This window comes from Dicentrarchus labrax, unplaced genomic scaffold (assembly GCF_905237075.1).
Source record: "Dicentrarchus labrax unplaced genomic scaffold, dlabrax2021, whole genome shotgun sequence".
NCBI classification, from domain to species: Eukaryota; Metazoa; Chordata; class Actinopteri; family Moronidae; genus Dicentrarchus; species Dicentrarchus labrax.
Window position 1 is genome coordinate 13,979,299 of NW_026136717.1, and position 14,672 is coordinate 13,993,970.

The following is a 14,672-nucleotide window of genomic DNA, read 5'->3' on the forward strand; positions in this document are numbered from 1 at the left end:
TTTAACCCCTGGTTGTCTTGGTTAATTGTACCACTGTATGTATGCATATACCAATACCAATAATGAGCCATGGTGTAAATTCCTTCATATCAAATCACTATGGAGAAAACACTCTTACAACAAATGGTGAAAGTTAATCAAAAGTTGATTTGGTTTCCTTTGAAACTTCCAAACTCACAGAACAGTGTGTATGTGTGTATGTCATGGCCACTGTTATGAATCTTATGAATTATTTCTTATATTGTCATCTTGAGAAATTTTCTCTATCTAAATAACGAAATAAATGAACCTGTTATCAATGGAAAACAAGCGTATTTATCCAAGATAATGAAATAATTAACTCTTGATGTCAATATTACTGCATTAAAAAAGGTTTGAATCCATGACCATTTGGGGCTTCCATATTTAACCTTTAGCTAACCTCCTCTAAAATTTGATTAGGACATCATTAATTTATAGTTCACCTGCTGTTAGTTCCTCATTAGTTCCCTGACACCTCAAAATGTTGTTAGTTTCATTATGAACAGTGCAGTAGCATCGGGAAAAAATGTGAGGGAGACAAGTCTCTTCCCTTTCGAAAAGGCTTAAATGTAACACGTATTATAATCCACAAGCAGAGTTCCCAAGTAAAATGTGACATGCACAAACCACATTTGTTGAAATGCTAATGCTAATGCTAACATGGGTTAGGCTGGCTAACCCTTATATTGACAGGCTTCTAACTTGCCATGTTTCTAATTAAGCTCCCACAGTCAAGCTAGCGATGTATGATGGCAAAGAGGACTGGAGCTCATTTTGGTTGCCTTTCAAAAAAGAGAGGTGGCAGCCTGCGGAGTATGTGCATGACCTGGAAAAGAGTATTGGTGAGGTCTATCACATATCTCAGTAGCATCTCCTTGGAGCTCAACATTGACAGAAGAGGACTGATGACTTACGAGCTCAGCAGCACAGCTATAATGTTGGTGACCTAATCTATATAACGGACAGTACAAAGAGAAAGGCTTCAGCCCCAAGTTACAAGCCCCCTGGAAAGGCCCATGTATGGTCAAGGCCCACTGTGGCCCTGTACTACATGAGATCCTGACTCAAAGCAAAAAGTCAGACTGAAGCCAGTTCTTTCACACCACCTGAGTAACCCCACATTGCACCACAGTCTGTGTCTACTGATCACATCATTGACAATAGACTCAATGTACCTAGGCTGGATCCACCCAGGCAGCAAAGGAGAAGAGGTAAGCGTCAGGTCGCAGTTCACAGGCAGGCCGCACCAGGCTCAGTTCAATTTAGGTGCTGTCAGTTCTAAATTTTGTTGGTGTAATTTACTGTTTTACATCAATTGTATATTATAATATATAATATTTGGTCATGTTGAGACAACTACAGCATGTTATTTAGTATGCCTGTCATGTTGAGATTATGACAGTGTAAATGATAATGTGTTATGGTAATGATACCTTGTTAACAGAACTCTGTAGGTGGGAGCTAGTTGCTAGTTCTGTTTTGTACATGTTGCTGTTATAGTGATCACTCGCCGGGTCTGGTGTCTTCTGTACTGGGTGAGAGCATCCAGACTCTAACATTACATGTCATGTAAGGTTGTTATCCTCCACAATAAAAGAAGAAACATGTTATATTCATTGTCCAGAGTAATCCTTTCTCCTGCAAGTTGACATCTAAATATTCTTTGTTAGTAGTGGCTACAATACAATTCTTGAGATAACAATATATGAAAGACTACATAAGATTCATGAGAGTGGACCATGACATACTGCACACATAAACCAAATGCATAAGATTACATTTTAGTTGTATAGTGCCAATACATAACAGAGTTAAATCAGGACACTTTTCAAATACAGCAGGTCTAGACCTTTCTTCTTATAAAATTATTTACAGAAACCCATAAGTTCCCACCATGAGCAAACACTTGGTGACAGCAGCAAGAAAAAACTTCCTTTTAATTTTTCATTTACGTAAGTTTGTTGCGTTGATATTGTCTGGTTGAAACAAATGCTGTTTGTGCATGTTACAATTTGCTTGTTACCTCTTCTTGTGGATTGAGATACGTGTCATATTTGTGACTTTTAAAATGGGAAGTGTCTCACTGGTCTTATTCCACACTAATGCACTGTTCATAATGAAACTGGTAGCCTAACACTTTACAGCATGAGTAACTAAGAGCTTGTGAACCATAAGTTAATGATTAAGTCCTAATCAATTTTAAAGCAGGCTGGATAAAGGTTAGTTAAATACAGAAGCCCTTAACACTTATGGATTCAAACATCTTTTAATGCTGTCATATTAATATTTATATGTAGAAATCTGGATTTCTTCTTTCAATAGACTCCATGTCATGTGACCCAGGGACACATCAAATCAAATCAATGGCAAATTATATTACTACACCACACAACTAGGACACACATCTTTTAATTAATCTTTTAATTAATTAACAAAGTCTTGTTGTATTTTATATTAATATTAATATGCTAAAATCTTGAATTTTTTTCAATAGCTTCCATGCCGTGACCCAGTGACTCCGATGATTTTTGCCGAATTATTTACTGCACTCCAGTGTCATTTTATGTTTTGCATGGTGAGATTCCCATACCAAGAAAGGCACCAAAAAGACTGAACTGGTCACATGACATGAAATGTATTAAAAAAAATGTCTCCATATAAAGGTTAAATTAAAATAGAAGAGGCAGTTAAATACAATAAATAGACATGTGTCCTAGTTGTCCAGTGTCATAATATAGTTCAGCAGTGATTTGGAGTATGTAGGTCACATGAAATAAAAGGTATTAAAAAAATGAAATATTAACAAAAACATTAAAAATTGATTAAAAGAGGTGTGTTCTTGTTGTGTGGTCTAGTAATATAATTTGCCATTGAGTTGGAGTTTCTAGAGACACATGACAAGAAGAAGAAGCTATTTAAAAAAGAAATTTAAATATTTCTGATTTCTGTAGTAATTTATTGATGAAACCAAAGACGTTGCTGGATCCGGAGTGAATATCTGTTGAATATCCAACTTAAAACTAACTTCACCATGGTCTTAGATATTATAATTAATGTGACACGTATCTTAATCCACAAGCAGAGTTCACAAGCAAACTGTCAGGCGCACAAACCGCATTTGTTCCAACCAGACGCCCAATCTGTACGGACTTGGTCTGGGATCCGGAGGTTCACGGTATGGAGTGTGGACTGGCAGCTAGAGATGTGCCAGTTCCATCTCATGTGGTCTGCTAAGGTGTCCTTCAGCAAGGCACCTAACCCCTAACTGCTCCCCCCCGGGCGCCTATGGCTGCCCACTTCTCCTAATGATGGGTCAAATGCAGAGGACAAATTTTGTTTCATGTATGTAAAATGCTGTAAATGCTTTATATACTGTGAAATGACAATAAAGACAGAAATTTTTTTGAAAGCAATCAAAATGGCAACATGTACCTTCTGGCAACAAAATGTCCGATGGCATAAACTAACCATTATAATCACATGCATCTATTTAGGATACCTATTTTGTGAATTTGGACCTTATACTTTAGACTAAACACTGCCCACACCTTGACTGACAAGTGAAATCCTTTCAGCCTTTTATTTGATACAAAACAATTTATTTCAATGTTTTATTTGTAATTACTTTAAGTGAGTTTGTAAGGATTTGTGTTGGCTTTTTACCTCGACAAAACCTTTGGCATTTAGTCTTAGTCTTTAGTCTGGTTGGGTGGTAGTCGTAAGATCAGATCAGATGAGGGCTTTTTTTGTCATGCACCTCTGTGACAGGACTGAGCACAGCCCCATGTAACCCAGGCCCAATTTAATCCCTGGTTGTCTTCATTAATTGTACTGCTGTATGTATGCCTATATGAATACCAATAATTAGCCGTAGTGTAAATTCATATCATATATATCCACTCTTACAGCGAATGGCGAAAGTTAATTAAAAGTTTATTTGTTTTGCTTTGCTGTTATCAATGGAAAACAAGCTTATTTATCCCAAGATAAGGAAATAATTAACTCTTGATCTCAATATAATAGCATTAAAAAGGTTTGAATCCATGACCATTTTGGGCTTCCATATCTTTAGCTAACCTACCCTAAAATTTGATTAGGACTCAATCATTAATTTATGGTTCATGTACTGTTAGTTCCTCATTAGTTCCTCGACACCTCAGAAATGTTGTGTTACTTACTGTAAAGAGTAAGGCTATCAGTTAGTTTCATTATTAACATGGGAAAAGATGTGATGAAGACAAGTAAGACACTTCCCTTTTGAAAAGGCATAAATGTAACACGTATCTTAATCCACAAGCAGAGTTCACAAGCAAATTGTCACTTGCACAAACCGCATTTGTTTCAACCAGGCGATTTCAAGGCAACAAACTTACATAAATGAAACAATGCACATACAGATGTGTGATTTAAGTCTAATTTGCTTTAACAATATCTGGCCAAATATGCCTGAAAGTTATCAAAATGGCAACATGTAGTCTACTTTCTGGCTGTTATACAAAAACAGCAGAAACTGAACTTGACACATATTTATTTAATCATTATTTAATTGTTTAAATAATAATTAATTTGTCAGTTTATCTAGCCAGTTTACAAATGTTAATAATATTCTAATAACTGCAGTCCTCCCTCCTGAAGCCCCTAGTTCTGTGGGGTTTGAGCATTACATTATAAGAACGTTATAAGCAGTGAACGAGTCTTGCCTCAAAAGCTTCAAAACGCTTTTTGGAGGACCCTCAATACGAGCAACTATTCTGCTGAAAGTAACTAAATATATACTGATGATTTTAAATTTTATTGGCAATTCTACACTTCTGTAACCAACTTAAGAGCTGGTTACAAAACACCAAAACTACTATATAAGTTAGCTAAGCATGACCATAGTCTCACTTACTCACGTAATGCTAATGCTAACACAGTTAGGCTGGCTAACCCTTACTGTATATTGACAGGCTTCTAACTTGACATGTTTCTAACTAACTCTAAATACCTAATTAATTTAATGGTAGCTTGTCCTTCCCCGGGTTTACAGGGAAATTATTTAATAGCTGTTGGACCTTATACAGGTGTATCTTTTTAGGCTAAAAAACACCTTTAGTCCACACCTTGAGCCACAGGAGATATGAAGCTTCCACAGTCAAGCTAGCGATGTATGATGGCAAAGAGGACTGGGACTTATTTCGGTTGCCTTTCAAGCGCCAGGCATGCAAGTATGGAGTGTGAGTGCCTTTGTGGAGTTAGCTATTCGCTATGTCTGCTTCTTGCCAGAACACATCAATGAAGACTATACCCTCCTGTAAGAACAACTTACACAATGGTTTGGAGTTAAGTTGAGAGAGCTGCATCAGGGTAAAGAATCTGCTGAGGAGGTGCCTTGTGAGCTTGGCTTATGTTGGAACAGACCTATTACTGCAGGACCAGCTAGATACTGAAGGCTTTTTTAAATGATTACAAGAAGAAGTAAGCCAGAATCTTTCAGGAGACTTATGAGCAAGGAGAACCAACTTCCCACCCTGCAGTTAGGACGCACGACCAAGAGAGCTTGCAAATTGAAATAACAGTGAATGGCCTAACTATTCAGATGGAGAAGCTACTGTGATATCTGAAGATGAGGTTTACAACATGCTTCCAACAGAAGCACAGTAAGCTCTCAACAAGATCTCTCTCCACAATGCTGGAGTTGAAAGCAGAATGTCTGGAATGTCAATGTTTCAGCCAGTGATACAAACCATAGCCATCTCTCTGCTGTCACCCACAAGATCAACACTGGGACTGCCAGACCAGTAAGTCAACCAGTTCAACAGACGCCTCCATGGTTCCAAGGGGTGGATGACCGACGTTTGAAGGAAACTTGTTAATGACTTTGCCTATCGAAAATGAAACTGTTGCTTTACCTGCTCTGTGCTTGTAAGATATCCAACAGATAACGTCTCTCTTGCTCGCTGTTTCTATGCAAAATGCTAAAACAAGTCCCTGACCGTTAAGATTTCAGAATTCAGATGGAGAATGATGTTGTGCCTCTGATCATCAGGCAGATCACAGTACAGGAGGCTGAGAACAACACAGAAAGGCAGCAGACGGCGAAGCCGATCTCCACACTTCCACAGTAAACTGGCTGCAACCACTAAGCTGCCAGCAGTTAGTGACAGTCCAAAGAGATGACCCAGTACTTTCCATCTTGCATGGCTGGAAAGAATCAGGAATCCTCCTAACCAAGGAGCAAGTAGCAATGGGAAGCACAGCAGTAAGAAAGTACTTCATCTTAGAGTTATTATTGGTACAGCATGGGGGGTGATCTTCACAAATACATTCAAAGATACCCTCAGTTCAAAGCCCAGAAATCAAGCAGTCCCACCCAAATAGCCAAGCTGCAAACTTATTAGGTCGGAGCACCTATGGACCATCTTGATGTATTGGGACCATTTCCCATCTCATCCTCTGGAAACAAGTGCATCCTGGTCATCATGGATCCGTTTACCAGGTAGGTGGAGGCATTCCCCATCCCAGACCATGGAGTAGAAACAATGGCTAAGACGTCGACGACTTCATCTCACACATCTCACTGGAGCTGCGCTGTTCAAGAACATTTCCAAGCTCTTTCAGATCTCCAAGAGCAGAATGGAAACAAGGTGAAAAGGAACCTGCGGAGTATGTGCATGACCTTGAAAAGAGTCTTGGTGAGGTCCATGACATAGCTCAGTACTCTTGGAGTCTTGACAGAAGAGGACTGATGACTTACGAGCTCAGCAGCACAGCTACAATGTTGGGGACCTAATCTATATAAAAAGAAAGGCTTCAGCCCCAAGTTACAAGCCCCCTGGCCCATGTATGGTCAAGGCCCACTGTGGCCCTGTACTATATAAGATCCTCACTCAACGCAAAGAAAGTCATCCATCATGACTGAAGCCAATCCTTTCACAGGGACAGGAGCCACCCACCCCACCTGAGCAACCCTGCATTGCACCACAATCTGTGTCTACTGATCACATCATTGACAATGGACTCAATGTACCTGGGCTGGATCCACCCAGGCAGCAAGGGAGAAGAGGTAAGCGTCAGGTCGCAGTTCACAGGCAGGCCGCACCAGGAGGAGGTGCCTACTTCTGAATCAGATGGAAACAACCAAAGACCACCAATAAGGACAACTGTTAAGGGATGAAAAAAATATTATTATTGTCCCTGTGCTCCATGATATTTGGTCATGTTGAGACAACTAAATCATGTTATTTAGAATGCCTGTCATGTTGAGTTTATGACAGTATAAATGATAATGTGTTATGGTAATGATACCTTGTTAACAGAACTCTGTAGGTGGGAGCTAGTTGCTAGTTCTGCTTTGTACATGTTGCTGTTATAGTGATCACTCGCCAGCTCTGGTGTCTTCTGTACTGGGGTGAGAGTGTCCAGACTGTAACATTACACACTTTTCCACAATAAAAGAAGAAAAATGTTATATTCATTGTCCAGAGTAATCCTTTCTCCTGCAAGTTGACGTGTAAATATTCCTTGTTAGTAGTGGCTACAATACAATTCTCGAGATAACAATATATGAAACACTACATAAGATTCATGAGAGTGGACCAGGACATACTGCACACATAAACCAAATGCATAAGATTAGATTTTAGTTGTATAGTGCCAATTCATAACAGAGTTAAATCAGGACACTTTTCAAATACAGAAGGTCTAGACCTTTCTCCTTATAAAATGATTTACAGAAACCCATAAGTTCCCACCATGAGCAAACACTTGGTGACAGCAGCAAGAAAAAACTTCCTTTTAATGTTTCATTTACGTAAGTTTGTTGATATTGTCTGGTTGAAACAAATGCTCTTTGTGCATGTTACAATTTGCTTGTTACCTCTTCTTGTGGATTAAGATACGTGTAATATTTGTGACTTTTAAAATGGGAAGTGTCTCACTGGTCTTATTCCACACTACTGCACTGTTCATAATGAAACTGGTAGCCTAACACTTTACAGCATGAGTAACTAAGAGCTTGTGAACCATAAGTTAATGATTAAGTCCTAATCAATTTTAAAGCAGGCTGGATAAAGGTTAGTTAAATACAGAAGCCCTTAACACTTATGGATTCAAACATCTTTTAATGCTGTCATATTAATATTTATATGTAGAAATCTGGATTTCTTTTTTCAATGGACTCCATGTCATGTGACCCAGGGACACATCAAATCAAATCAATGACAGATTATATTACTACACCACACAACCAAGATACACATCTTTTAATCAATTCTTAAGTCTTGTTGTATTTTATATTAAAATGTATATGCTTTTATAGTGGCATGGAATAGTTTCCATGCCATGACCCAGTGACTCCAAATCAAGGCCGAATTATTTACTACATCTTTTTAAAAATGTTCTATGCTCCTTGTATTTTATATTAATACAATACAATACAATACAATATTTATATGGAAACACCTTGATTTTCTTTTCCATAAATTCCATGTCTGCTAGAGAAAGATGGTGTGTGCTGATTATTTGGCTGGCTATACCTTAACAATGTTAGACCAATATTGCGGTGAGATTCCCATACCAAGAAAGGCTCCAAAAAGACTTGTGAACTGGTCACATGACAGGAAATATATATATATATAAAAAAGATTAAAATAAAATAGAAGAGGCAGTTAAATACAACAAATAGAAGTATTTACAAATACATTAAAAATTGATTAAAATAGGTGTGTTCTTGTTGTGTGGTGTAGTAATATAATTTGCCATTGAGTTGGAGTTTCTGGAGACACATGACAAGAAGAGGAAGCTATTTAAAGAAGAAATTTAAATATTTCTGATTTCTGTAGTAATTTATTGATGAAACCAAAGACGTCGCTGGATCCGGAGTGAATATCTGTTGAATATCCAACATAAAACTAACTTCACCATGGTCTCAGTCTTAGATATTTGCATTGGTGATTGTTTACAATGTTATAATAACAACACACAGTAGACTGAGTTTGGGACACATGTCTTTATTTCTCTATGATTTTGGAAGTGAATTGTTTTAACAGTGTCATTGGTTTCATTGAGCCTGTGGGGATTTTCTTCATCAGATGCCTCCAGGCAGTTTCAGCAGTGTATAAACTGTAGATATGTGCCGGATCCCAAAGGATTCCAGGGTGGTCTCTTCCTCCAGGATCTCGGTTCTGAAGACAATCTGCAAGTCGCAACCTTAAAGCAGAAGTAAATAAGTGTAAGGTTCTCAAAGTGTTTCATTGTTTAGTTCAGTCACATTTGAAATGGTGAGTCTGAAGATGTGTTGATAACAGAACTGGCTAAAACAGCTATCCACGTTCACCCTGATATTTCTTCCCATTGTGAGTGAGCGAACCCACACCTAACAAGCATTATGGAGTGTTACATGATTTTGTCTATTTATTTCAACTTTCCTTAATTTTGGACTTGTAGCCTAAAAGCTCTATCTGCAAATTTGGTTTTGTTTTTGTAGTGTAATTATCTTGTGTATCATCTGAACAGATGATTAAAAATCTGTGCTTCTTAAATCAGTAAGTGCAATAGTTTTGGACATATGACTAAATAACTAATGTTGGGGGCGCCCGGATAGCTCACCCGGTAGATGCATGTCATGCACCAAGGCTGAGCCCTTGGTGCTCCTATAGGTTGAAGGAAATGTCCATAAGATATTACACAGATAGACCTTACTGTCAATTTCACAGTGTTTTTAATCTTTTAATTTCAATCAAACAATGGTATGGATACTTAATTATGTCAGAATTTCATCAATATGGTTCAACACATGGAAGATAAAAATTAAACAGAAGAATCCAATTTAATTCATAACATTAGCTTAAGTATTGTCTCACAAATATACTTATTTTATTGGCAGTGTCATTTTGAGATTGGCCTATGATTGGTACCTATTTATAGGCATCCGTGCAGGGAAAACCCTCATCCCTCTTACAAACGCCTATACCGGTAAAAGCTACCTGTGATAATCATCATTGATCGACACACCCAGTTGTAATGAAAGCACTGATTTGGTGGCTAAAGGAAGAGTAGAAGAAAAATACAAAAAACAGCCTGATAATGAAGCACAAGTTCCCCTTACAATGTCAAAGGAAATAACTGGTAGCATAACAAAAATCCCCAAATTTCCCTCAGACCAAACAGGTTTACAGTCGTTTAGGTTTGACAGACTCTCTCTGCAATTTTATTCAGCAAACTCAATGAAAAGAAAGAAATTATTATTATTAAACATATATGTATAATATTATTATACATTATAATTTACATTTTAATTTAACTATAATGTATTAATTTAATAATTTCATTTACATTTTATTTGTTTTTACAAATGCTTGTTTTTGAGCTCATAATATATTATTAGTCCAGTTGAGGTGGTTTACAGTCTGTGATCTTTTCTTCTGCGTCTGGTCCACATCAGATGCCTCCAGGCAGCATCAGCAGTGTGTGGATGGTGGACAAGTGTTTAATCCCATAGGACAACAGCAGGGATGATTCCTGCAGCTGCTCGGTCCTGAAGACCATCCGAATGTCTTCCCCTGAGGAGAATAAAGAGGCTGAGACTTCAGGAGATATCGTCAAAGTTATGTTCAAGATGATTTGGAGCAAAATCATAATGACTTTTTCCTCATAAACACCCAGTCTTCGTAATGCCTAATTTAATCAATGAGGGCTCTCTGACTAGTTTAAAAGCAACCTTAATCGGTTTGACTGTGTTAAGTTAAAACCCTTTAACATTAAGGCTGTTTACCATATTTGTAGGCTATTTGTTGTCTGGATCAACCAGCAGGGTTGGAGACTAACAGAGCACAAGTAACTGACTTACATAATCACGATACAAACAAGTAACTTTAATCTATTACAGTTGAAGAAAGAATATGTAATAGTTATCAGATTACATTTACATTTAGTAAAAATGGGGATTATTTAGCAGGACTATGATTTTAAAATACAATTTAGCTGCATACTGAGGTAATGAGATTGAGGTAATCCAAAATCAACGGAAAAGTAATCGTTATGTTAATATTGTGGTACTTAGATACTACTGACTACTTTTTTTTTTTTTTTTACCAGGTAATGAGTAACTGTATCGGATTACATTTTTAAAGCAACCTCCCAACCCTGTCAACCAGCAGCTGCTTGCGGATATTTACGTTCAATTTCAGTTCATTTTAATGATACAAAGTATATTTTATATATGAACTATACACAATAAAGAAGAGTAAACGTACCTATCACGAGTTCTTTAGTAATTTTCTCCTTCAGTTGCATTACAGTGAACCTCTTCAGCTGCTCTTCACTGTCGCACAGATCGATGACCTTCTCCTCTCCTCTGGGTCCATTTACCTTCACCTGGATTTTCATTTTACCTGCAGTGACTGTGTGGAGTCCTCAGGTGTGTTTGTTCAGCTCAAAATGACCCTGAAGTAAACTGACATCACATTTTGTACAGAAATAAAATAAAGAAAAAAAGATTTACGTCACCTTGGGAAACTTCAGATCACGTGACTTTACGGGAAAGACGAATAGGCCAATCCTACCTGATAGAAACCTTAAAGACCGGTCAGATCAGTCATTGTTTCATTGGTGAGAGAGTGAATATGGGGAGCAAACTGTCCACCAAACGCAAGAGGAGACATCAGAGTGAGTCTGAAGGGCGCAGAGTGTCGGCTCATGGAGAGGGCTTCAAAGGACTGAGGGGCAGATTCGTGGATGAAGAAGATGAGTGCAGCTCTGAGGAAGAAAGCAGCAGCTCGAGAACCGTACAGGAGAAATGTTACGATCCTCTAGACCCCACGTTTACATTTGTAGACGAAGAGGATGATTTAGATTGTAAGTAGAGAGTCAATTACTGTCAGGTTGTTAATTATAGGGTGATTGTTGTTATTGTGTTCACATGACCATTAAATGAAACACCTTCCTTAACAGTGATGAAGAGCTTTACAGCTTCTGTTGGTGTGGGAATCATTTTAAAGTAGCTACTAACTTAGTTTAGCAAGTTTATCTGATAAATAGACCTTGTTTAAGAAACATTATATTTGTTTAGTTATATTAGTTTATAAAGTTGATTTCTCATTCAGTCATTTTAATACACAATTACACATTTTATTTTTTTGTGAGGATTAAAGCTGCAGTAGGTAATTTATATATTTTATAAAAATAAGCACTAATACTGACAGTAGTACATGAGACAGATAATCTGTAACTAGAGCAGGTTCCTCTGGCTCCTCCTGGTGCTCCTAATGGTAGAACAACAACCAATCAGAGCCAAGAAAGATAGTTGATTGAGTCTCACTCCCTGGGTTAAATACAGAGGCTTTGGGAACCTGGGAATGAGACAAGCAACTATATTTCTCACTAATTCTTGAGGGGAAGAAAGTACCAGTGCCTTAGTTTATCAGATGCCGTTATAATTAATGCTTGCATTGGCTTTAAGTTATATTGTGTATTTAATCTTAACTGTCTGAAATGGCCAGTTGTCCCAATCCAAGAAAACTCTTCTCTTGTTTGTGTGTCTCACAGTTCTGTGTAATGAGTACCCGGGTCCCCAAGCAAAGATGTCCTGTGGTCATGCTGTCACTCCTATGTCTCTCACCGACTGGTGTCGCTGGTTGTTGGACCAGGTATGTTGTTTAAATATCACCTTCAGCATGAAATTCTAAGACTTTTTAGTGACTAAACTTCACTGACAAAAAACAGGAGCAAGTGTAACAATATAATATTTCTATAGTGAACAGAAGAGAGAATGTAACTTCAGCTGATGTGAATCATATTAGCAGTAGCAGGTTGATTGTTGCTGATTTGCTCAATATGTTTGCAGTCTTTTCTTTGATTTTCTCTTTAATATCTAAGGGTGAGTGCAGATTTGTGTGTGGACAGACTGACTGTAATGTTGAGTGGCCCTTTGAGGAGGTTTGTAAAATGGCTCTTCTAAGCCCTGAAGAACTGGAGTACTTTGAGAAGAAAATATTCAATAATGCTGCCAAGGATTACTTGGACGTCAAAGAAGTAAGTATCACTCTATTTACAAAAGACTTTTCAGCCATTGATATCTATATATGATTTTACAGAATTGCCTACCCCTTACAAATCTCAATGCACTTGCAAATCTGAATAAAGACTTGAGATTTTTGATGCAGGTTTCCGTTCACATTCATAAATCTCAGTACGCATTTAGAGATTCTTTTTGCAAATCTGACAACGCACAGACGGATTATGATAACATTTGTAAAATTGTAAATAGCTTTGCTACAATAATGGCCCTGTATGTCTCATTATGTTTTCAACTTCACTTCACAGTGTCCTGGTTGCAAGTCTCGTGTGGTGAGAACTGATCTCAGTGATCTGAGTGTCAAATGCTCAGTGTGCACAGCTAACAGGAGAAGGTCTTATATATTCTGCTGGCAGTGTTTGAAGAAATGGAAAGGTCCGGCTCCACGTTCAGACCGCTGTGGAAACGATGACTGTCAAAACCCACTGGAAATACTGAAGACCTGTCCTGATATTGTCTTTGAAGATGTGAAGGGTGTCACTGGCTGTCCCTCCATCCGTGCCTGTCCCACCTGTGGTTTGCTGCTGGTGCATAACAAGACTCAATGTAAAAACATTGTCTGTTGCCGGTGTAAGGTGGAGTTCTGTTTTGTGTGCCTGAAGCTTACTGAAATGTGCCTGAGGCTCAGTGCAGAGTGTGAGGAGCTCATTGATGAGAGTGATGAGGAAGAGGCATCCTTACATTTCAGACCTTGCTTTACTGGTGTAGCACCTAGACAGACCTCGATACCTGTGTGGCAGAGGACATAATTCTGTTGATTTATAACTGTGAAATACAAATACTAATCATTAATCACAACTGTTATCAGACAGGAACTCAGCCCCACACCAGCTTTCAATAACAGTTAAAAGCATATGAGATCTTTTTTGTATTTCAGACAATGTTAATGAGAATCATTTAGAATCACAGTTTTTACTTCAAACTCAAAATTGTAATATGTATTTATTGTAATGTTTGAAACTGTTTATACTGTTTTTGTAAGAATCGTTTTGCTGGATTTTACTTTAAATTCTTTAATATTATCTTATTGTTGCAGCATGAAGTCATTTGGATCTTTAATATCTTTATTCAGTCTTTATTTTCACATTTGTTTCATCAGCTTCATTATCAAGTTTTTTTTTACTAATCATTTGTTTATTTTGCTAACATAACGTGGTTGTTTTTCATGTAAAATAAATAATTAAATATAAACTATCGGGTTGAATAACTTATTTCTATTTCAGCAGTAATGCTCTGTGGCTACAGGGAGGTCTGTGAGCTATTCTGGGCCAAAGTATCACAAGAAACAGTTTACTTCCTGTTATAGTAATAACTCTTTTTTTTATGTCAGCACTGAGCGTGGGTTCAGAAATGTCAACCAGCAACGCTCCATCAAGGAGATAATGAAAAGATTATAATTAAACTTTAAAGATGATAGTTGTTTATCCTATTAACCCTCTATTGCATAGCGTTGCCATATGGCAACAATTACTTTCTCTTAATTTTCTAAAAAGCTGTAATATAAAATCTATGTTTTTGCAGTTAGTTGTGAAAAGGGGGCTTTTACTTTGAAGGAAATACAATTTATGAGGTCACATGACCAGGATATCCTGTTTGC

The 14,672-nt window shown here is 37.6% G+C and overlaps 2 protein-coding genes and 1 long non-coding RNA gene across 6 annotated transcripts in view; 1 reads left to right on the forward strand and 2 right to left on the reverse strand.

The window, feature by feature from the left end:
* LOC127379544 (involucrin-like) overlaps window positions 1-14,672 on the reverse strand; it is a 77,445-nt gene that overhangs the window by 7,871 nt on the left and 54,902 nt on the right. The gene's annotated exons all lie outside the window — the stretch shown is intronic.
* LOC127379569 (uncharacterized) lies at window positions 9,692-11,678 on the reverse strand. Its single transcript, XR_007888337.1, has 3 exons — window positions 11,565-11,678; window positions 11,256-11,455; window positions 9,692-10,562 (listed from the first exon to the last, which is right to left on the reverse strand). It is a non-coding gene; the product is annotated as an uncharacterized LOC127379569 (long non-coding RNA).
* LOC127379554 (E3 ubiquitin-protein ligase ARIH2-like) lies at window positions 11,574-14,160 on the forward strand. Of its 2 annotated transcripts, none has more exons than XM_051429308.1 (4): window positions 11,574-11,856; window positions 12,547-12,647; window positions 12,904-13,032; window positions 13,324-14,160. In XM_051429308.1, the coding sequence occupies exons 1-4, from the start codon at window positions 11,625-11,627 to the stop codon at window positions 13,822-13,824; spliced, it is 963 nt and encodes a 320-aa protein (XP_051285268.1). In that variant the 5' UTR covers window positions 11,574-11,624; the 3' UTR covers window positions 13,825-14,160. The 2 variants fall into 2 exon arrangements, with proteins under 2 accessions (XP_051285268.1, XP_051285267.1); XM_051429307.1 differs by having other exon boundaries at window positions 11,575-11,856; window positions 12,877-13,032; window positions 13,324-14,159.